General features: G+C 51.4%; 1 protein-coding gene across 1 annotated transcript in view; it reads left to right on the forward strand.

Moving 5' to 3' along the window:
- The window catches only part of GRIK4 (glutamate ionotropic receptor kainate type subunit 4), a gene marked incomplete at its 5' end in the record, with an annotated part of 94,921 nt that overhangs the window by 8,868 nt on the left and 64,856 nt on the right, over positions 1–21,197 (forward strand). The window contains 4 exons of the mRNA XM_068159896.1: positions 1,764–1,861; positions 5,120–5,285; positions 10,636–10,814; positions 16,476–16,529. Of these exons, the coding sequence (XP_068015997.1) occupies positions 1,764–1,861; positions 5,120–5,285; positions 10,636–10,814; positions 16,476–16,529 (497 nt within the window). The remainder of the gene's footprint in view (positions 1–1,763; positions 1,862–5,119; positions 5,286–10,635; positions 10,815–16,475; positions 16,530–21,197) is intronic.

A 21,197-nucleotide genomic window follows, 5' to 3' on the forward strand; every position in this document is an offset into this window, starting at 1 on the left:
TTGGCCATTGGAATGTGCTGCCCAGGGAGGTGGTGGAGTCACCATCACTGGAGGTGTTCAGAACCTGGATGAGGCACTTGGTGCCATGGTTTAGTTGATTAGATGGTATTGGGTGATAGGTTGGACTCAATGATCTTGAAGGTCTTTTCCAACCTGGGGTTGGTTAGTCTGGAGAAAAGGAAGCTGAGGGGAGACCTCATTGCTCTCTACAGCTCCCTGACAGGAGGTAGGAGCGAGGCAGGAATCAGTCTCTTCTCCCTAGTATCAGGTGAGAAGATGAGAGGAAATGGCCTGAACTTCCCCCAGGGTGGTTTAAATTGGGTTATCAGGAAAACTTTCTTTACAGAAAAAGTATTCAGGCTGCCCAGGGAGGTGGTGGAGTCACCATCCCTGGGGGTGTTCAAGAGAAGTGTGGGCATGGGATATGGTTTAATGGCTGTGGTGGTGTTGGGTTGATGGTTGAACTCAATGATCTTAGAGGGCTTTTCCAACTGGAAAGAAATCCATGGCTCCATGATGCTTTGAGCTGAGCATGTGGTGATGCTGAGGCAGATCTGCTATTGCAGAGTAAGTTGTAGGCAGCACATGTCCAGACCATCCTTTCCAAGTGCAGGGGCTCAGGCACGAGGGCCTCTTGCCTGCTGTTCATGAGGCTATGCCTGTGCGAGCTGCTCAAAGGGGATATGGTTGATTGGGATAGCAGCAGGGAGGTGGCACCAGCTGGGTGTAGTCCTTGGAGTGCTATTGAGCTAAATTTGTGCTGTGAATTAAAAGGGCAGAAGGTTGCAGTTTAACCCAGGGAGCTTGAGAGGAAGAGATTGAACTTCTGCATTTTGTTATGGGCTTTTGATTGTTCTACTAACCTTGGTGGCACGGAGCTAGGAGATTAACTACTGCCAGGGAAAAAAAAGAAAGATGGAAAGAAAAACAACACATGAAAAGCAGCAACAGGAGCCTGGTGATTAGTGCTGAGCTCTGCAGAGGATGAGGGAAGAAATTCAGACAAGTTTGTTTGCTGCTAGCTGATTCCCCGAAGCTAGGTCACCGCTGGCTTTAGCAACTTCCAGAGACTTCAGCTGATGTTTTGTCTTGGAGGAGAGCAGATGGAGACAAAAAGGGATGTTAAAAAGAGAGACAGGGTCCCACCTTGGAGTCAGAGATGAGGCTTTGGGGAGAGTTCAGGTGGGGTTTAGAAGGCTTGGGAAAAGATGGAGGAGAGAAGGATGTCACAGATACAATGAGGACAGATTGAAGGAGTTGGGGCTGTTCAGCCTGGAGAAAAGAAGGTTCTGAGGTGACCTAATTGTGGCCTTCCAGTTCCTGGGTGGGGGGCTACAAGAAGGCTGGGGAGGGGCTTCTTAGGATCTCAGGTAGTGATAGGACTAGGGGGAATGGAATGAAGCTGGAGGTGGGGAGATTCAGGATGGACCTGAGGAGGAAGTTCTTCCCCGTGAGAGTGGTGAAGCCCTGGAATGGGTTGTCCAGGGAGGTGGTTGGGGTGCTGTCCCTGGAGGTGTTTAAGCCCAGGCTGGCTGAGGCTGTGGCCAGGCTGATCTAGTGTGGGGTGTCCCTGCCCATGGCAGGGGGGTTGGAACTAGCTGATCCCTGTGGTCCCTTCCAACCCTGACTGATTCTAGGATTCTGATTCTAATAAAAGCCAGGAAGTGTGAAGGAGGCATCTGTGTGTCCTTAGGTGCAGCAGGTAGTGTCTGCTGGAAGCTGAGGATGAAGTCTAACTCATGTTTCCTCTCTGGTGCCTGCAGTGTGCCAGATTCTCCCCAAAGGGGTGGTAGGAGTCCTGGGACCTTCCTCAAGTCCAGCCTCGAGCTCTATTATCAGCAATATCTGTGGGGAAAAAGAGGTAAGTGGAAAAGTTCCATATCTGAGTAAGTCTATGCCTACACACCCACTGACTCGGTCCCAGTGCCCTTGTGCCCAGGGCTCTCAGGGGCTGGGAGGGGTAGTGCAGGAGCCCTGGCTCTTCCTCCCTGTGTTGCACAGCAGGCCTGGGGTAAAAGCAGAGCCAGTCACAGTGGGTGAGGGACGCTGGAGAGATCCTGACCTGTTCCCCAGCCCCACCTTCTGCACATTGTCCTTCAAAGTGCAGACACTCTCCGGGGGCTCTGGTGGCAGCAGTGCTTCCCCACTGGTTGCTGCAGGTGTTTCATTTCCCAGTAGACCCAGGAACAATGCCTGCTGTGGTGCATGTCCCATGCAGAAAGGCTTTCTGCAGCCTGGAATGGCTTTGAGACTGTGGTGCCCAGGCCAAGTCCCAGCTGCAGTTGCACAGCTCCCTGCAGCTTCCAGCTCAATGCTTCCTTCAGCCTCTTGCAGTTCTTGTTCAGATCTGGTGCTCTGTGTATGTGCACACCCCACACACCCCAAACCCTCTCCAGCTGATGTCCACAGGCCACCTCATCCCCAGTGTGTTCTGTCCTTGTGCCCCAGCTGCAAGGCAGAGCAGGGACATTGCCCCCAGCAGACAGGGGTAGGGAGGTACCTTCCTATGCTACTCTGGGAGCTCCTTGGCAAAGGTGACTTGCTGTGGTCACCTGCTGGATCACCTTTTCCTGTGCCCCACTGTGGCTTTTGATGAGCAGAGCTGACAGCTTGGTTTATTGCCCCTTCTCCTGATGCACAGACTCTTGCATCTTCTTCCTTCTCCACTTTCTCTCTCTGTTCTGCCAGCCTTGTCCTTTTCTGATCTGTATCACCTTTCACTTCAGCCAACTCAAACTCTATCCCCACTGGCTGAGGGCTGCAAAAGCCTCAGCTTGCCCTGGCAGATGCTTATCCCAGCCAAAGGTCCTGGATGTGGACATGACTTTGTGCACACCCTTGGAAAGCTGCACCCCTTTCTGTTTGCTGCTGCTCCACCAATGCAAACCCTTTTTATCTCTCTCCAGACTGTGTGCCTGATTGAATATTTTATAAGCCATGAGCCATCTTACACTGATCTGGCTCTGCTCATGGGATAGGATAAGAAATTGAGCTCTTCTCTCACAGTTCAACCCTCTTAAAGCCAGATAAAAATCTCTGAGCCTTGCAGTAGCCTCTGTCTGGAGCCCAGCCTGGAGAGAGGAGGAGAGTGCCTGGAACTGAGCACTGTAAATAACTTACATTCACCAACGACTGCTCTTCTTTGTTCCCTGAGAAGTGTTGAAGAGATCTTTTAGACCTAGTGCTTAGGGCTGTGGCAGGATGTGTCTCCTGGGAGTACTTTGCAGTGCTTCCTCCAGTTAAATGTCCCAGCCTGCTCCATCCCAGGCAAAGGCAAGTCTGCACTAAGAGACTGTGTGTGTTTCTCCCTGAAATTCATATTCAGCCCGAGTCTCTGCTCTGTGTCTCTTCAGTTATTCTTTGCATTTTGGTTTTTTCAGAGATGAAAGGTGAGTGCCACTGCACTCCTAAGGTATTTGATTCTCAGTCTTGATCTCAGCTGCCCTCCTGGTGATGTAAACCTGCAGCAGCTCCCTGTGATTTGTGTCAGAGGAGCAGCAGTTGGTGCTGCTGTGTTAAAGGTGATCCAGCACCCAGCCAGAGCTGTTGTGCTTGCAGCCATCCATCAGGTAAAGGAGAGTGTCCCATCTGACCACCGAGTGGTGGAGTGTCTGGTCTGATGGTCACCAGGAGCCTGTGGTAAGACTGATGGATGAACTTGTGCCTCTCAGCCTTTGGCACACACACTTCCTTCCCTCCTGTTTGGAGAGGGGCATTGTGCTGGCACAGAAGGAGCCTCCAGGACCAAACATGAGGTCTGAACCAGGGCAGTGATCAGCTCTGGGGCCTTGCAGGAGCTGCCTTGGTGGCGACTGCCCTCACCTCTGTCTGCATCTCTCTCTTCTCTTGTAGCACTTGTTGCTGCACATCTCAGCCTGCATCTAGCTCCCACCAGTGATCGTCCTGCTCTGGTTAAAGGACTTTGCCTTCCACTTGCAGTCTGCCTCTCTCCCTGTTGACAGAGCCCACAGCAAGGGCTGCAGATTGGAGTCAAGGCAGATAGCAGCTCAGTACTCTTTACCTTTCCTGTTGCTAACCAGACACCTTATGCTGTCAATAAAGCAGCCATCACAACCCACTTATGGCCTTTCCCGAGAGGCAGGAGATGGGAAAGGACTAATAATGGAGGAAAAGAGGACTTGACACTCCTGCAATGAAGCTGCAGCAGATATTTCCCTTTCTCTGTGTTCTATTCCTTCTAAACAGTTCCCTTAGCAAAAGGAAAACAATTTGGCTGAACCCCCAGTGTCTGAGCTTGGTCTGCCTGCCCACTCCTTCCCTCCAGGTGAAACCATGAGGTGTGTAGCAGAGACACCTCGAAGGGAGCCCTCAGGCTGTTCCCCTGTGCTTCCCTTCCCCAGATTCCCTGGGAAGAGCATCCCACTCTCACCTCCTGCCCCAGATTCCCTGGGAAGAGCATCCCCCTCCCACCTGCTGCTCCGCTGCCTCGCTGACAAGCGCAGCATTGTTGCACTCGTGGTTGCGGTCCCGCTGGAGCTTGCCTGCCGCATGGCCACCTGTTAGCTCTTTGCTGATCAAAAAAGCCCAAAGCTTCTGGCTGCTGCATCTGTTCCTCTCTCTCCTGAGCCTTACCAGAGCAGGGTCAGCTTGTTCTTCCCTTCATCTCTCCTAATTACCTGACGACAAATGGGTTCTGCAGGCAGAGGTGGATTTGCAGCACTTCGTCTATCCAGCACATGGCGAACGGCTGAGGGCCTGCAGCATGGGCTGTGGGAGTCCCTGCTGCCTGCAAAGCCTCCCCCCTGGAAGCCTGCAACAAGTGTGGGCCCAGCTACAATCAGTGCCCCAGCTAATTAGGTTGAACTCATCCAAAGTGGTTTCCTATACTGTAATCACAGCCCCCATTGCCTTCCTCTGAGTGGCCCAGCAAGACTTTTCCTGATCCACTCCTTCCTGGGGCTTCTTGCTGCTGCAAGGATGGTTTTCCTCTGCTACTGCACACCTCCCACCCTCCTCTCTTCACTCTGCAGTTATTGGGGTCCTTCACTTGCTGCCTGCTGTGCATGTCCCACCAAAGATCCTTTGTGGTCGATTTAGCTGCTTCTGTTTCTTTTTCTTCTTGAATTATGTTTTATTCCTTCCCTCCTTCCTCGCTTAGGTTCCTCACTTCAAAGTGGCACCAGAGGAGTTCATGAAGCTGCAGCTCCAGCGGTTCACCACCCTCAACCTCCATCCCAGCAACACTGATATCAGCGTGGCTGTGGCAGGGATCCTGAATTTCTTCAACTGCACCACTGCCTGCCTCATCTGTGCCAAAGCTGAATGTAAGTCCTGTGTCCAGTTCTGGGCCCCTCAGTTTAGGAAGGACGTTGAGATACTTGAACGTGTCCAGAGAAGGGCAACAAAGCTGGGGAGAGGCCTTGAGCACAGCCCTGTGAGGAGAGGCTGAGGGAGCTGGGGTTGCTTAGCCTGGAGAAGAGGAGGCTCAGGGGAGACCTAATTGCTCTCTACAACTCCCTGAAGGGAGGTTGTAGCCAGGAAGGTGTTGGTCTCTTCTCTCTAACAACCAGCACCAAAACAAGGGGACACAGTCTCAAGCTGTGCCAGGGGAAGTTTAGGCTGGAGGTGAGGAGAAAGTTCTTCACTGAGAGAGTCATTAGCCATTAGAATGTGCTGACCAGGGAGGTGGTGGAGTCACCATCCCTGGAGGTGTCCAAGAGGGGATTGGATGTGGCACTTGGTGCCATGGTCTAGTTGTGAGGTCAGTGGTGACAGGTTGGACTTGGTGATCTTTGAGGTCTCTTCCAACCTTGGTGATATTGTGAAGTCATTGCCAGGCTGGGGTCAGCTGCCCCTTGCTCCCAGTGCTTGCTCTTCCCTCTCTTGCATGTTTGGTGCCTGTAGAAGGTTCCCCAGGTAGTGTCTGAGAGCTGCCTTGCTGTTGCATCCTGGCTGGGGTGGCACCCTGGGCTCTGCTGGTAGTGGTGCCAGGGTCTTTTCTGTTGGCAGCAGGTGGGCACTCGATCAGAGAAGCCCAAAACAGCACCTTGTTTTCCACCTTGTTGCCCTGTGGAGGTGTTTGTGGTGTTTGTGGGAGGAGGAAAGGGTATGAGGAGAGACTTGGCTGCCTTCTGTTTGACAAGCTGAAGGGTGTTTTGCTTGCACAGATGGGGTTTTGAAATGGGAAGGGGAAAAAAAAAGGCTCAGGCTTGTTTCTGGAGATGATGTTAGCCAAGTAAAGGGTGGGGTTTTGAAATATGCTTTTCCCAAAGCCACGTGCAGTTGGTGGCCTTAAAGCAGGACTTGATTAATAGTCAATCCACTGCACACCCTCTTGGGCTTGCAGCCATACATCTGTCGGTAATTGTGCATCTGGGTGCTGGAGCATTCACCTCAGCAGGACCACATTCATCTCAGCATAACTCTCTTAACATGGCAGGAGCAGGCTCTGCATCATTACAACTACCTGAAGGGAGGTTGTAGCCAGGAGGAGGTTGTTCTTTCCTTCCAGGCAGCCAGCACCAGAACAAGAGGACACAGTCTCAAGCTGTGCCAGAGGAAGTTTAGGCTGGAGGTGAGGAGAAAGTTCTTCCCAGAGAGAGTTGTTAGCCATTGGAATGTGCTGCCCAGGGAGGTGGTGGAGTCCCCATCCCTGGAGGTGTTCAAGAGGGGATTGGATGTGGCACTTGGTGCCATGGTCTAGTCCTGAGGTCTGTGGTGACAGGTTGGACTTGATGATCTTTGAGGTCTTTTCCAGCCTTTTTGATTCTATGATTCTATGATCATAGTGGTTAGAGAGTGAAGTGTGTCCTGTGCTTTTTAAGGTCAATGTGTAGACAGGTAGCTGGTATCCAGCACCCACATCAGTCTGGGGTTTATTATCCTGTAGCCAGATTCATTAGTGCTGGAGTTTGCCATGCAAACAGACCCAGGAGAGGAGCTTTGCAGAAGCATCTGGATCCTGGGTGAGCTCCAGGGCTGCTGGCAAGAGCTTTGCAGTCTGTGACAGTGAGGCCAGGTACACAGGAAAAGCAGCATCCTTCCCAGCTAGCCCCTGGGCAAACTTCACACCACCAGCTGTGCTAGCCACACAGTGTTGTGGTGGACTTCTGCACAGGGCCAGAAGGAATGAGAGTGTCTTTACCTTTTCTTTTTCCTTTATGCACCCTGAGGAGACCACATCCCCAGCTGATGCCAGTCAGTAAATTGCCTTCATTAAGCATGCTCACATTTACCCCAGCAGAGGACCTGACCCAAAATGATGCAATTAAAATCAAGCAAATGCTCTCCAACGTGACTTCCAGGGCTGAAATTATTCATTGTCTGACCTTATGCCAAAAAGAAAAGGAGGAAAGAGAAAAAAAAGGGGGGAGGGAAAGAAGAGATAATTAGGTTTTCTCACCTAGCATGCAGCTTACTCACAGCTCTGTCCTCAAGCTGCTGCCAGGCATGGAGCACACACAAACACACCAGCAGGGCACCACACACCCCTGCCCTTCTCCCCAGTCCTGTGCCAAGACAAGCAGGTGCCTCCCTCCCATTGAAATATGGATCCCTCCCTGCTATTCATGTGATTCTTGATGTAACTGGATCAAAACCTTGGGAGCCAAACTGCCTGCCCCTTTTGACTCAGCCCAGTTTAGTTTGTTCTGATATTCCTTAAGAACTCAGTATTAAGGATGGGACAGGGTAGGATGGGACAGAGTAGAGTGGAATAGGATGGGACAGAGTAGGATGGGACAGAGTAGAGTGGAATAGGATGGGACAGAGTAGAGTGGAATAGGATGGGACAGAGTAGAGTGGAATAGGATAGGATGGAATAGGATGGAATGGAATAGGATTAACCAGGTTGGAAGAGACCTTCGAGACCATCACATCCACTCTATCACCCAACACCATCTAATCAACTAAACCATGGCACCAAGTGCCTCATTTAGGATGTGCTGTGCAGCTTGACCCAAGGAAGCAGTGAGGTGGGTGCCTTTCATGCATCCTGCTCTTTGTGCCCAATAAGGACCTTATCTGAGGCAGGTTTGGAGCTCTGACTACAACAGGCTGCAGAAAAGGCATAATCAGCACCATGTAGGAGCACAAGCTCTCATTTTCCCTTAGGAGAAGCAGGGCTTCTAAGCACAGCCCTTAAACAACTAACTCCTGGTACTCTGGGATTTCAGAAGGTTCCCTGGAGGCAAATAAGGGGAGCATAGGAGCTGTCTGAACCTCTGTTTTGAGGGATGTTGTTATGTGGATCCCATGAGGAAGAGGCATGGCTGCTTTGGTGTAAGTACAAGGCTGTGTGATGGGACTCTTGGGTCCTATCCTGTCATGCTCATTTTATCACTGTAAGGAGTCACATCCTTCCCTTGGGGACCAACTGTAATTTCTTCTGGCAGGAGCAGAAAATGACCCTTAAAATCAATGAACTTAGGCCAGCCTCAGTGTAATGCAGTGATGAATAGAATAAGATATTGTGACTCATTTTCTCAGCGGGGTGGAATAATTAGCTGCTTTATAAATTGCTCTCAAGTCCTTATGTGGAAGGCTTTGTGTGATTCCACAGAATCTTTCACCCAAAAAAGGCAAATACAGGGGGGCACAGCCTTCACAGCAGCTATTCTGTAGGCTCTGATTGTCAGAGGGGAGGAAACAGCCCAGGGCACTGAGGTCAGAAAGCTTCTGCACACCTCAGGGCCACAGGGAGAGGTTTGAAGTGCTGCTGTTGGGTCTAAGAGCGAGGCCGGAGGGTGGGAGTCACCAGTTCTCTTCCCAGCTGTTAGGGTCAAGGATTGCAGCAGCATAAACCCAGTGCAACCAGGGGAAGAGATGATAGTCCCCCTGGGTTCTGGTCAGAGGAGCTCAGAGAGAAGCAGCTTGTCTCTTCTGAGATTTTCCAGGTTCTGCCTTTGCTGCTTCCCAGGAACATTTCTTGGCAGTGGGCTGTAAGGTGTGCCAGGTGTTTGGGAAGGGAGGCCATACCTGCAGATGGCTAGAGGGTGGACTGCTTCTGCCAGCTCCAAACGTTTGCATAAGGACAGGATAAATAAAGCAATCCAGAACAGGACTTCCCACTGGCCAGCTCGAACCAGTGGCCTGCCTCAGGGCGTAGCTGTGGTCCCTGTAAGACTGTTCAGACAGCACCACACAGCATGTGCCTGACAGCTTCTCTGCACAAGGTGCTCTTCCTTTTAGCACTTCAGAGTTGCCAGGAGGGTTCTACAAGCCCTTGCTCCTGCTTGGCTTGCTGAGAAGCCTTGTGAAGCGCCAGTCTGTCAGCAGGAGCATCTCACATCCTCCTGTCATCAAACAAAGGGGAAATCTCTTCAGATAATAGAAATTTGCCTCCATATGCCAAAGAGGAGCTGCAAGCAAAGGCCTGATGAGGCTACAGGTAGGATCTGACATGCTGTAAATTATAGTTCCCTTGAGCCAGAGGAGGAGATCAAACAGAGCAGCAGAGATGCAGGTGCTTCATTCTTCAGCACAGCGCTGCATGAAGAGGAAGCTGAAAGTCTGCTGTGAATCTCAAACTCTTAGCAGTCAGCAGAGGGACGCTCTGCAGTTAGCAAGATTACCTTGCAGCTGAGTTACACCAACCCTTGGTGGTAAGGGGCAGGACCTAACTCTGTTTCTGCAGGAAATCAAACAGAAAAGGTGCATTTTCAGAGGGGGTGGCTGAGGATTTCCCTCCAGACTCCAGTGTCCTGAATTTTTGTCCACTCCTCCCAGATTAGGGCAGCCATGCCTTTTCCTTCAGCCCTGTCCAAAAGCCAAGTCTGAAATTTAAATCATTGTGGGGAAATAAAAGGGCAAATTCCCATGGGTTTGGGGCTTTTGTTGGTTGGGGTTTTAATGCAAGTTAGAAAGTTAGACTAGACTAGAATAGGAATAGAATTAACCAGGTTGGAAGAGACCTTTGAGATCATCAAGTCCAACCTCTCACCCAACACCATCTAATCAAATAAACCATGGCACCAAGCACCCCATCCAGGCTCTTCTTAAACACCTCCAGTGATGGTGACTCCACCACCTCCCTGGGCAGCACATTCCCATGGCCAATCTCTCTTTCTGAGGAACTTCTTCCTCACCCCCTGCCTAAACCTCCCCTGGCGCAGCTTGAGACTGTGTCCTCTTGTTCTGGTGCTGGTTGCCTGGGAGAAGAGACCAATCCCCTCCTGGCTACAACCTCCCTTCAGGTAGTTGCAGACAGCAGTAAGGTCTGCTCTGAGCCTCCTCTTCTCCAGGCTAAGCACCCCCAGCTCCCTCAGCCTCTCCTCACAGGGCTGTGCTCCAGACCCCTCCCCAGCCTCTTTGCCCTTCTCTGGACACCTTCCTTTTTAAATTGAGGAGACCAGAACTGGACACAGGTCTCAAGGTGCTTACTGCTATGTTATGTTATGAGCAATGTTATCTCTTCTCAAATGGCCTTTGGGACCACTTTTTGTCTGGAGAATCACCTGAAGCAGTTCCACTGTTTCCCCTTTCCCGCTGGCCCAAGCAGCAAGCCTGCACTGCAGCCCCAAATCCTTTCCTTAGCAGCGCACAGACCTGCAGGGCTGCTTCCTACCAGGGATGAGCGTGGGCCACAGGGGAAGTGCTGTTTGAACTAAGCATAAAACTTCAAGCTGTCAACTTGGTGTTTTGTGTTTTTTTTTTTCCCCTCTCTTTTACTTGAAGGCCTTTTAAACCTGGAGAAGTTGCTCCGGCAGTTCCTCATCTCCAAGGACACTCTCTCGGTGCGGATGCTGGATGACAGCAGGGACCCCACCCCTCTCCTAAAGGAGATCAGAGATGACAAAACAGCCACCATCATCGTCCATGCCAATGCTTCCATGTCCCACACCATCCTGCAGAAGGTAAGAGTCCAGGAGGTGTCACAGTGCTGAGTGCTGCTGCCAGGCAGTGCGAAGCTGCCTGTTGAATCCTCCCGGAACAGGGGGATGTGTGTTAGGATGCTGCAAAGGCAGTGCAGAAGTCAGGATTGCAAGAAGGGGGTTGTTGAGGGAATAGGAAAGAACTTTGCTGGCCCTTCTTGAAGGCACTGGAGGTTGTGGCTCCTGTGCCAGATAGAATCATAGAATCAATAAGGTTGGAAAAGACCTCAGAGATCATCAAGTCCAACCGATCAGCCAACACCTCCTGACAATTAAACCATGGCTCCAAGTGCCACATCCAATCCCCTCTTGAACACCTCCAGGGATGGGGACTCCACCACCTCCCTGGGCAGCACATTCCAATGGCCAATTACTCTTTCTGTGATGAAATTTCTCCTCACCTTGAGCCTAAACTTCCCCTGGCACAGCATGATTAGGATTAAATGTAAGAGTAGGCAGAGGCCCTGCAATCTCCAGTCACCTCCTGCCTCCTGAGAATGGGACACCAGCATCCTCCAGGTTGCCCAGGGAGGAGGTGGAAGCTTCATCCCTGGAGGTTTTGAAAGGCCAGGCTGGATGTGGCTGTGAGCAACCTCATCTGGTGTGAGGTGTCCCTGCCCAGGGTAAGAGAGTTGGAACTGGCTGACCCTTGAGGTCCCTTCCAGCCCTGACAGTGCTATGATTCTATGATTCTGCGAGAATGGGGTGTAAAAACTCCTGCAGCAAGGCTGGAAGTGGTCTCTGCTGAGAGGGGAATTGCCACTGATGGAGTTGCTGGGGAAAACAATTTGCAGGGTTCTGTGTGTAGGAGCAATGGTTTAATTGCTCTGAGCTGCTGTGTTTGCTTTCTACAAGTGGTGTGTGTGTGGCTCCTGTTGCCCTCAGTTTTGGAGGGCTGCTTTGGGCTCTGAAATTACTCAATCAGTGCAGCAGTGTTTCCTTTCCTTTTTTTTTTCCTCCTCTCCAAGTACATTTCTAATTTTTTTGCTTCCCCCACCCCCCTTATGTCTTCTCATTTTATTTCTTTATGGTCTTATTAAGAGAGATTTTGATTTTAACCCTGTTTATTGGTAGCTGCTCTCTTGCTGCAGGTTTGAGCTTTTTGAGAGCCTGCTTCAAAACTCAGCAGTGGCTCCAGGTGGAGTTCAAAGTTGTGTGGAGTTTCCCACATCCTGGAAGGAGCAAGAAGTGCTTGGTGCCATGGTCTGGTAGTCATGAGGTGTTGGGTGACAGGTTGGGCTTGATGATCTTTGAGGTCTTTTCCAACCTTATTGATTCTGTGCTTCCTGAATGGAGGCAGGATCCAAGCAGTGGGATCCCCCCTTGGCTGTTGGTGCAGGCATTACACACAGTGTCCTGGCTGCTGTTTCAGGGCCATTCAATGGCCTGGATAGGATAGGATAGGATATGATTGGATAGGATAGGATAGGATATGATTGGATAGGATAGGATAGGATATGATTGGATAGGATTGGATAGGATAGGATAGGATAGGATAGGATAGGATAGGATAGGATAGGATAGGATAGAGTAGAGTAGAAGAGAGTAGAGTAGAAGAGAGTAGAATAGAATAGATCAGACCAGGTTGGAAGAGACCTTCAAGATCATCCAGTCCAACCTATCACCCACCACCACCTAATCAACTAAACCATGGCACCAAGCACCCCATCCACTCTCCTCCTAAACACCTCCAATGATGGTGACTCCACCACCTCCCCAGGCATCAGTTTTACCCCTCCTGACAGCCAGCAGCAACCATCAGTGCTGGTTTTTGCTGTTCTTTCCCCTCCCTCAAAGACTTCTATTCCACTGCTTGCAGGTTTGAGGTTTTCTTGGGGCCCCTCTATGCAACAGGGGGGTGTGGGGTGTGGTATTTTGGTTGGGGTTTGTTTGTTGGGGTTGTTTGGGTTTTTTTCCTCACCTGGTCCCTCTTGCATGCTGCCTGACTTCTGAGGGCTGTCCCCCTCCTCTGTTGCTATAGTGACTTCCCACAGACACACAGCAGTGCTCTTTGGGCACCTACAGTCTGCTTTCCTGCCTTGAGCATCCTTCTGCCACCACTGATAGAGATGTCAGAGGTTGCCATGATTTTTCAGCAGCTCAGTAAAAAGCCTAATATAGCCTTCCTGGCTAGAGGATTGTAGGAATGGAAGGTAGTAAATAATGAGCTGCTCATCTGGTAACTTCTTGCAGCTCAGGAGGCTGAAAAGTAGTTTCTTTCTAGAGGTGCAACCCAGTGGAGGGGGTGAGCAAGTTGATGCATCCTTGGCTGCTGCCCACAGGTCACAGGCTCACAGAATGCCAGGTTGGAAGGGACCCCAGGGACCATCTGCTCCAACCTAGAAAGGTGATAGTGGAGTTGAAATGAGCTGGCTCAGCACCCTGTCAAACTGAGCCTTGTGTAACATAGGGGAATCCACTGCTTCCCTTGGGAGATGCTTCCAATAGAATAGAATTAACCAGGTTGGAAGAAACCTTTGAGATCATTGAGTCCAACCTATCATCTTTCTAAACACCTCCAGTGATGGGGACTCCACCACCTCCCTGGGCAGCACATTCCAATGGCCAATCTCTCTTTCTTCCTAACATCCAGCCTGAACCTCCCCTGGCACAGCTTGAGACTGTGTCCCCTTGTTCTGGTGCTGCTTGCCTGGCAGAAGAGACCAACCCCCACCTGGCTACAACCTCCCTTCAGGGAGTTGCAGAGAGCAAGAAGGTCTCCCCTGAGCCTCCTCTTCTCCAGGCTAAGCAACCCCAGCTCCCTCAGCCTCTCCTCACAGGGCTGTGCTGCAGACCCCTCCCCAGCTTTGTTGCCCTTCTCTGGACACCTTCCAGCATCTCAACATCTTTCCTAAACCGAGGAGTCTGGAACTGGACACGGGACTAAAGGTGTGGCCTAACCAACAATGTCTGACTGTTCTCATGGGGAAACATCTTCCTCTGGAGTCCAATGGACATCTCCCCCAGCAGTAACTTGACCTCATCACCCCCTGCCTTTTCCATGGGACTCCTTTTACAAAGGTCACCAAAAGCAAGGAACCTGCGCTCTTGGTTTGGAATTGCCTTGTGTCAGCACCATTGGAGAGGCCAGTCCTGGCCTCAGACAAGGAGATACATTGCAATTTCTCATTTCTTGCCCTCCACATATGGTCTGGAGACACTTGGTTGCTTCCTAGATGAGCAGCCTGTCCCTGCTGCCCACCTGCTCGGGAGCAGAGTGAATGGATGGGAGCCGCGCGCAGGAAGCGCTGTGCTGCTCGCTTTGATTCCCTGCCCTTGAAATCAAATGCACTGGCTTCAAAGTGGGTCAGAGAGAGAACTGACATTATCACTGTCCCCAGGAAGGGGAATGGGTGCCAGGTTTTATTGTGTAAGGGCTTAAAAAGATGAGGCAGCTGTCTGGAGAGCTGGCTGAAAGGCAGGTCAGCAATCCCCTCTGGAATCGTCATGATTCGGTCAAGTGACTTCCCTGTGTCAGTTTTGCCACCTGTGTAAGGGAGAGAGTGACAATGTGCAACCAAAGGGCTGCACACAGCCAGACCTGAGCCACCCTCTAGCCCTCTGTGGGCATCCAAAGCTTTCCTCACTGCCCATCTCCTCGGGTAAAGAACAGGCAAGAATAGGGAGTGGAGCAATCTAAGCCTCCTCTTCTCTATCTTCTTTTTGCTCACTTTCTGTTGTTGCCATCCTTCAGCTTTTGGGGGATATGGAAAAGGACTAAAACCAAGTAAAGAGGGGCTGCATTGGGTCCTTCCCCTCCCCTCTGCTTCCAGGTCCTCTGTGTGGTCTGAGGTGATGGAAAAACCTCTTTGCCAAGGTCTGGGAGCATTATTTGAGGCCAGCTGTGCTTGGCAGTGGAACACAGACTTTCAGGAGGATCTGCAGATTAATCCCCCACTTTCCTGAGCATCTGTTCCCACAACCAGCTCCTCCTTTACTGAGAGCTTTGGGGTTTTTGGAAAAGAACTTCAATGGTCTGCTCTGTCATCTGTAGAATAGATCATCCCAGGGAAAATGAAAACAAAACCATCTCTGTATCTCCATACACTTTTGTCCTCCTCCCTGCCCAGCCTGCTCCAGTGACCCTTGGAACAATCTTCTCTCGATGTCCAACCTCTGGACCTGCAGCCTGGGTCCTGCAGCTCCTCAAGCTCTCAGGTTCAGAGCAGCTCCAGAGCCAGCCTGGGCAGTGCAGAGTTGAGTGGTTGACCAAACCAGGGTGGATTCAACCCAAACCAGCAACCCTTCAGCATCCACCAAACCTCTGCATCGCTCTGGCTCTCTGAAAGCTGTCCCAGGGTAAATCCAACCTTCTGGAGTCTCCTCAGACCCCACCTGGGCACCTTCCTCTGCCAGCTGCTGTGGGTGAAGCTGTGTTAGCAGTGGATTTGGACTCAGTGATCTCTGGAGGTCCCTTCTAGCCCTCACGAGGCTGTGATTCCTCAGTCTCCATCTCTGGAGACATTCAAAACCCACCTGGCCATGGTCCTGGGTGGTCTTCCTGTTTCTGTGAGCATCACAACCCTGTCTAAATGCTGGAGAAGAGAGAGAGCTACTGGGTTTCATTCATGCTAATTAATTTGCAGGGCTGGAGCCCAAATCTGATACATGAGGGAAAGCCACCAGAGGGATGTCTGGCCTGATGCTGTAACTCTAGCAGGGCGTTTTATGCCTTGCTCTCTGAATCACAGTGTTTGCAGTGCAAGGAGGCAAGCCCTGGGCTCTCTCCACTGCTGCTTTCCCTCATGTTCGAAAAGATGTTGGTAGTTGAGCAGGAGCAAAGCAGCAATCCTCACCCAGCCTTGCTGTTCTCCAAACACAAGGACACCTGGGGAGCTCCTCACCCCAGTGGGCTCTGGAGGCCTCGGGCTGGGGCTGCAGGACCCCACCTTGCCTTGCTTAGGGTCTGTGCAGGCTGTTGCTGTTGGGGGTACAAAAGGTTTTGCTTCCAATGGGCATCTTCCTTGCAGGTTGTCCTTGGCAGGGTGCACCCACAGGATGGGGCCAGGTGCAGGAATCCCCAATGTCATCTGGCCCCAGGATGTAGAGGGAGCAGGGAGCCACAGATTCACAGACTGCCTTGGGTTGGAAGAGGCCCTCAAAGTTTGTCTTGTCCAACCCCTGCTGCACTCAGCAGGGAACCTGCAACTGCCTCAGGGTGCCCAGGACCACATCAAGGCTGATCTTGAATGTCTCCATGGATGGGGTCCCAGGCACATCCCTGGGCAGCCTGTTCCAGTGCTTCACCCCTCTCACTGGGCAGAACTTCCTCCTGATGTCCAACCTAAATCTGCCCTGCTGCAGTTTCAAATGGATGGCCACAGGGACCCAGAGCTGCACCCCATGCAGTGCCAGGGGGTTTGTCCCTGCCAGGCAGCCCCTGTGCAGGTGCTTTGTCAGTGCTGTGGCAGAGAGGAAACCTCAGGTAAGCTCAGACCTGCTGGGAAAATTGCTTCCCCAGCCTTTAATTTCACAGGTCAAATTGTGCTGCTGTGTCCCACCCTTCCCTGCCTGCAGGAAGACAGCAGTGCTTGCACAGAGTGATAAGGATGAAAAAGCAAATGTGGCCCAGTCTCTGCCTTGCTGGAGTGGAGGTTGAAGATTGTCAGGCTCTGGTCTAATCTCCTTTCCTCTCCTTCACAGGCAGCTGAACTGGGAATGGCGTCTGCCTATTACACCTATATCTTCACTAATCTGGTAAGACAGTTTCCTCGCCTTTTCTCTGCTGTGCATGTGGAGCCATGTTAATGGGAGCTGATCTCCCCAGCCCTGGGAGCTTTGGGAAAGAGCTCTGTGCCCATGGAGCAGGGCATTTGCAACAGAGGGGGCGGGAAGGGGAAGAGAGGTGTGCCCCTGCAAATCTTAGCATCAGTCACGGAAAGTCCTGGCCCTGCCTTTAGGAGGGGGAAGCTGTCAGGTGCCTAGCAGCAGCCAGCCAGCCAGAGGCAGGGTCTGTAGGCTCTGCCACCAGAACAGCTGCAACGAGGTGTGTGGGTCCTTGGGAGGCACCAGTGATGGTTGGGTTCTGACTGATTAAGGCTCAGGAGGGCCATGCCGGAGGTGCCAGCCCCCAAGCCCCTTCCTCACGCTGGGATAAGGGCAGGGCAGGCTGTGCTGGGGCTCTGGGCAGGAGGCAGAGCAGCCCTGTGCTTTCCTGCCATGCCTCTGAGCAGGGCTGTGTGAGACAAAGGAAGGATGATGCCATAAATGTTGAGAGGCAGAGCAGGGTATATCTTCAGCACGGCCCCCAGTGATTTGGCTTTATAGCTACTAATAACATTAATGGGGGGATGGTGCAGTTAAATCCCCGAGCACTGTGCTAAACAAGGAGTGATGGGGCTTAGGCAGCAGCAGGGGGAAACCCAAAATAAACATCAGAGAAGCTTCCCTGGCTGCAGCAGCTAGGAGGCTCCTGAACAGGCTGCCTTGTGGCATGGGGCAAACGCTGCCACCGGGGAGACCAAGCACCTGCCTGTTAATGCTAGTGTGGGCATGATGGAAACCTGAGTGTGGCTGGATGCTGAAGTGGAGGTGCCTTCCAACCCCAAATGATACTCACAGTCTCCAGTCTCTATTAATATTTATGCCAGGGGGGGTTGTGTGTGTGTGTGTGCCAGGAAAGCTGAGAGCTGAATCACGTTTTGTGTTTGGGTGGGAGAGAGACAGCAATGGATGGAGCCAAGTGGGTAGGCAGGAGAGCTGCAGTGGAGAGGAGGAGGGGGAAGGAGTGAAACAGAGGGGTTGAAAGCCAAGAGAGCAATTGGGTCAGAGAATGGGAAAAGGGTAGGGAAAGGAGATGTTAGAAGAGAGGAGGGAAAAGGAGAGAGAAATAAGAAAAGCCCCAAGCTTCCTACCTGAGCTCACAGCATTCTGAGTTCTGCTTAGTGCTTGATCCATTGGTCCCAGCCTTTCTCAACAGCAGTCCAGCAAGAGCAAACCTCACTGCTCCTCTTTGTGCCCATGCAAACAACTGGCAGGAAAGGCAAAGGAAGGAGTGCACCTGGAGGGACCAGCCAGAGGTGGACACTGAGGGAAGAGCTGTGCCCTTTTGGGAGGTGAAGGCCACTTGTGTCAAGGCAGTGGTGCTGCTCTGTGATTTCTCACCCCTCAGTGCCATCCCTGAGTCAGTGTAGTTCTGCTGTTGCTCAGCTGGCAAGGCATTTGCCATCTCTGTCAGATCCTGCTCACAAGGCTAAACCACTGCAGTCACCTCCCTCCCAGCCAGTGGCTTTCCTGTTGCCATCCAGTGCCAGCCACTGTTTCATGTTCCCCTTGCTGTGGCTGTGCATCCCACAGACTAGGGCTGTGCCCACAGTCAGGGTTTTCTATCCACCTATCACCAGCACACTCTGTTCCTGGATGGGTAGCAGGATAGCTCCCAAAATTAAGCTTCCCACTGCACCCCACCGCTGTCCAGCTGCATTTGAGCATGGGTGTGATCATAGAATCAATAAGGTTGGAAAAGACCTCAGAGATCATCAAGTCCAACCTGTCACCACAGACCTCCTGACAACTAAACCATGGCTCCAAGTGCCACATCCAATCCCCTCTTGATGGGATGGGGACTCCACCACCTCCCTGGGCAGCACATCCCAATGGCCAATCTCTCTTTCTGGGAAGAACTTTCTCCTCCCCTCCAGCCTAAACCTCCCCTGGCACAGCTTGAGACTGTGTCCTCTTGTTCTGGTGCTGCTTGCCTGGGAAAAGAGACCAACCCCCTCCTGTCTACAACCTCTCTTCAGGTAGTTGTAGAGAGCAAGAAGGTCTCCCCTGAGCCTCCTCTTCTGCAGGCTAAGCAACCCCAGCTCCCTCAGCCTCACCTCACAGTGCTGTGCTCCAGACTGCTCCCCAGCCACTTTGCCCTTCTCTGGACATGTTCAAGTCTCTCAATGTCCTTCTTAAATTGAGGAGCCCAGAACTGGACACAGGACTCAAGGAGTGGCCTAACCAGTGCCGAGCACAGGGGCAGAATGGGATGAATGGGATTGGATTGGAAGGGACCTTAAAGACTATCCAGCATTTGCTCCAAGTCAGGAGGTGAAATTTGTTTTGGAAACCCATTCATCTAGTGCAAGGCAGTTATGGCAGGTGAGAAAGAAATTAATTGTGTTGCCATTCACTGTCACAGGATATTAATCTGTTTACCCAGGCTATTTTGCCACTTAGTCCCAAAGACGAGCTCTCAGCAGAACTAACTGGATTCTTGGCAGGGACCATTAAAGAAAGGTGACACTGGGCAAAACCTGTGCAGATGGAAGAGGTGTTTAAGGAAATTAGTAATATTTAAATGGGAATGAGAGATGGGAGTGAGCAATGTAGACTAATAAACCTGGAGGGATTATCGAGCTCCTAATGAACCCTCTGAGGCTTTGCAATCACTGCCTAATAGAAAAGATAAAATCAGAGTGAGCTGCTGTCAAGGGGAGCAAGCAAAAATATGGCTTTAAATGGAGGGAGAGCTCATCAGAGGGCAAAGAGACAGGCTGTGGAGCATTGAGCTGCTTGGGGATGGGAAAATGCTTCAGGGGATTACAAGAAAACCCCCACCCATAAGAAAAGGAGGCTGCAATGCTGACTGAAACACCTGCCCTGCAGCACTGGAGGGGGGAATCCTGTTCCTGTCTTCCAGCATTAGTGTTATTTGATAATCAGAGCCCAGCCAACAGGCAGCTGTGTGCCACAGCTCTGCTCCCTGCAGATCCTCAGGTGGAGGAGAGTCCCCACCACTCCCCCGGCTGCGGGAGAGGGAGGCAGGGTGAGGCTCCTCCAAAGCCAGGCTGCTGGTTGCAGAGCAGCGTGGAAGGCAGGGAGGTGCCTGAAAGCTGGTGGCCAGCCTTGGGCAGGAGGTTGTAAGAGCAGATGAGGAGGAAGTCCTCAGCCCCCAGTGCTTCTCCACCAGAGCTGAGGCGAGCAGCCTGGTGCAAAAATACCCACAGGCTAATTCGCTGTGTGTGAATTCATTATCAGCCAGCTCAAGGAACCCTTTCTGTCAGCAGCAGAAGCTCCACAGATTTTCCAGGCATCCTAATGAAGCTCCCAGAACGCAGCAGGACTCTTGCATTATTCTTCAAGGGAGACCTTATTGCTCTCTACAGCTACATGAAGGGAGGTTGTAGCCAGGAGGGGGTTGGTCTCTTCTCCCAGGCAACCAGCACTAGAAAGAGAGGACACAGTCTCAAGCTGTGCCAGGGGAGGTTTAGACTCGAGGTGAGGAGAAAGTTCTTCCCAGAGAGAGTTGTTAGCCATTGGAATGTGCTGCCCAGGGAGGTGGTGGAGTCCCCATCCCTGGAAGTGTTCAAGAGGGGATTGGATGTGGCATTTGGTGCTGTGGTCTATTAGTCATGAGGTCTTGGGTGACAGGTTGGACTTTGATGATCTTTGAGGTCTTTTCCAACCTTGATGATTCTAGGATTCCCCATGTCCATTCCCTGCATGTGGGGCACTTGTGGCAACTGAGAATCTTTCTCTCCTCAGTCACAGCATCACAGAATGGCAGGGATTGGAAGGGATCTCTGGAGATGATTGAGTCCAACCTCCCTGCCATGTCAAGGCTGATCCTGAATGTCTCCAGGGATGCTGCCTCAATCACATCCCTGGGCAACCTGTCCAAGTATTTCACCACTCTCACTGTGCAGAACTTCCTCCTGATGTCCAACCTAAATCTCCCCTGCTCCAGAAATCCTGGAAACCTGCAACAGCACAGGGCAGGAGGGGTGCTGGATGCCTCCAAAATCCTTTGTTATCTTCTTAATTCTTGGTAGCTCCTTGCTTTTTTCTCGCTTCATTTCCCTCTCTCCTTTCAAAATGCTTCTCAGGAAGATTAGACAGGAATAACTGAAACAATTAAAATGATTACTGTAGGAAGGAAGGTGTAAAGGTGCTTTGCTAGTGCTTTGAGTCAGACAATCTATTCACTGGAAGCAGTTTTGTTCCCTGACAACATTGTGTGGAGGTGTTGGTGCTGATAAAACAGCTGTGCTGTATTCAATTTCCCCAGACTTGATACATCAGCTTTGGAGTTTGGTTTCTGTCTTGCTGTTGTTGTTTCCTTGTTTTGGGGGTTTGTTTGTTTTTTTCCCCCCTTTGTGTAGTGCTTTATAAAGAGGTTGATTTTCCTCTAGGATGAGATTTTCAAAGCCCTGTTGGAAGTGGAGGGGAGAAATTAATGTCCAGATCACCCAGACAGTGTCACATGCTTCAGTGGCAGCTTGTCATTATGGTCAGATCCTTTGGAAGGAGGGAGTGATGTCATAGAATCATTGAGTCAATAAGGTTGGCAAAGACCTCAAAGATCATCAAGTCCAACCTGTCAAGTAAAGCAGAGGGAAAGTGGGATACAGTTCAGTATTTGGCCAGGTCTGTGGA

The sequence above is a fragment of the Melanerpes formicivorus genome, unplaced genomic scaffold, assembly GCF_026170545.1.
Source record: "Melanerpes formicivorus ecotype bairdi unplaced genomic scaffold, bMelFor1.0.p_v2 SCAF_47, whole genome shotgun sequence".
NCBI classification, from domain to species: Eukaryota; Metazoa; Chordata; class Aves; order Piciformes; family Picidae; genus Melanerpes; species Melanerpes formicivorus.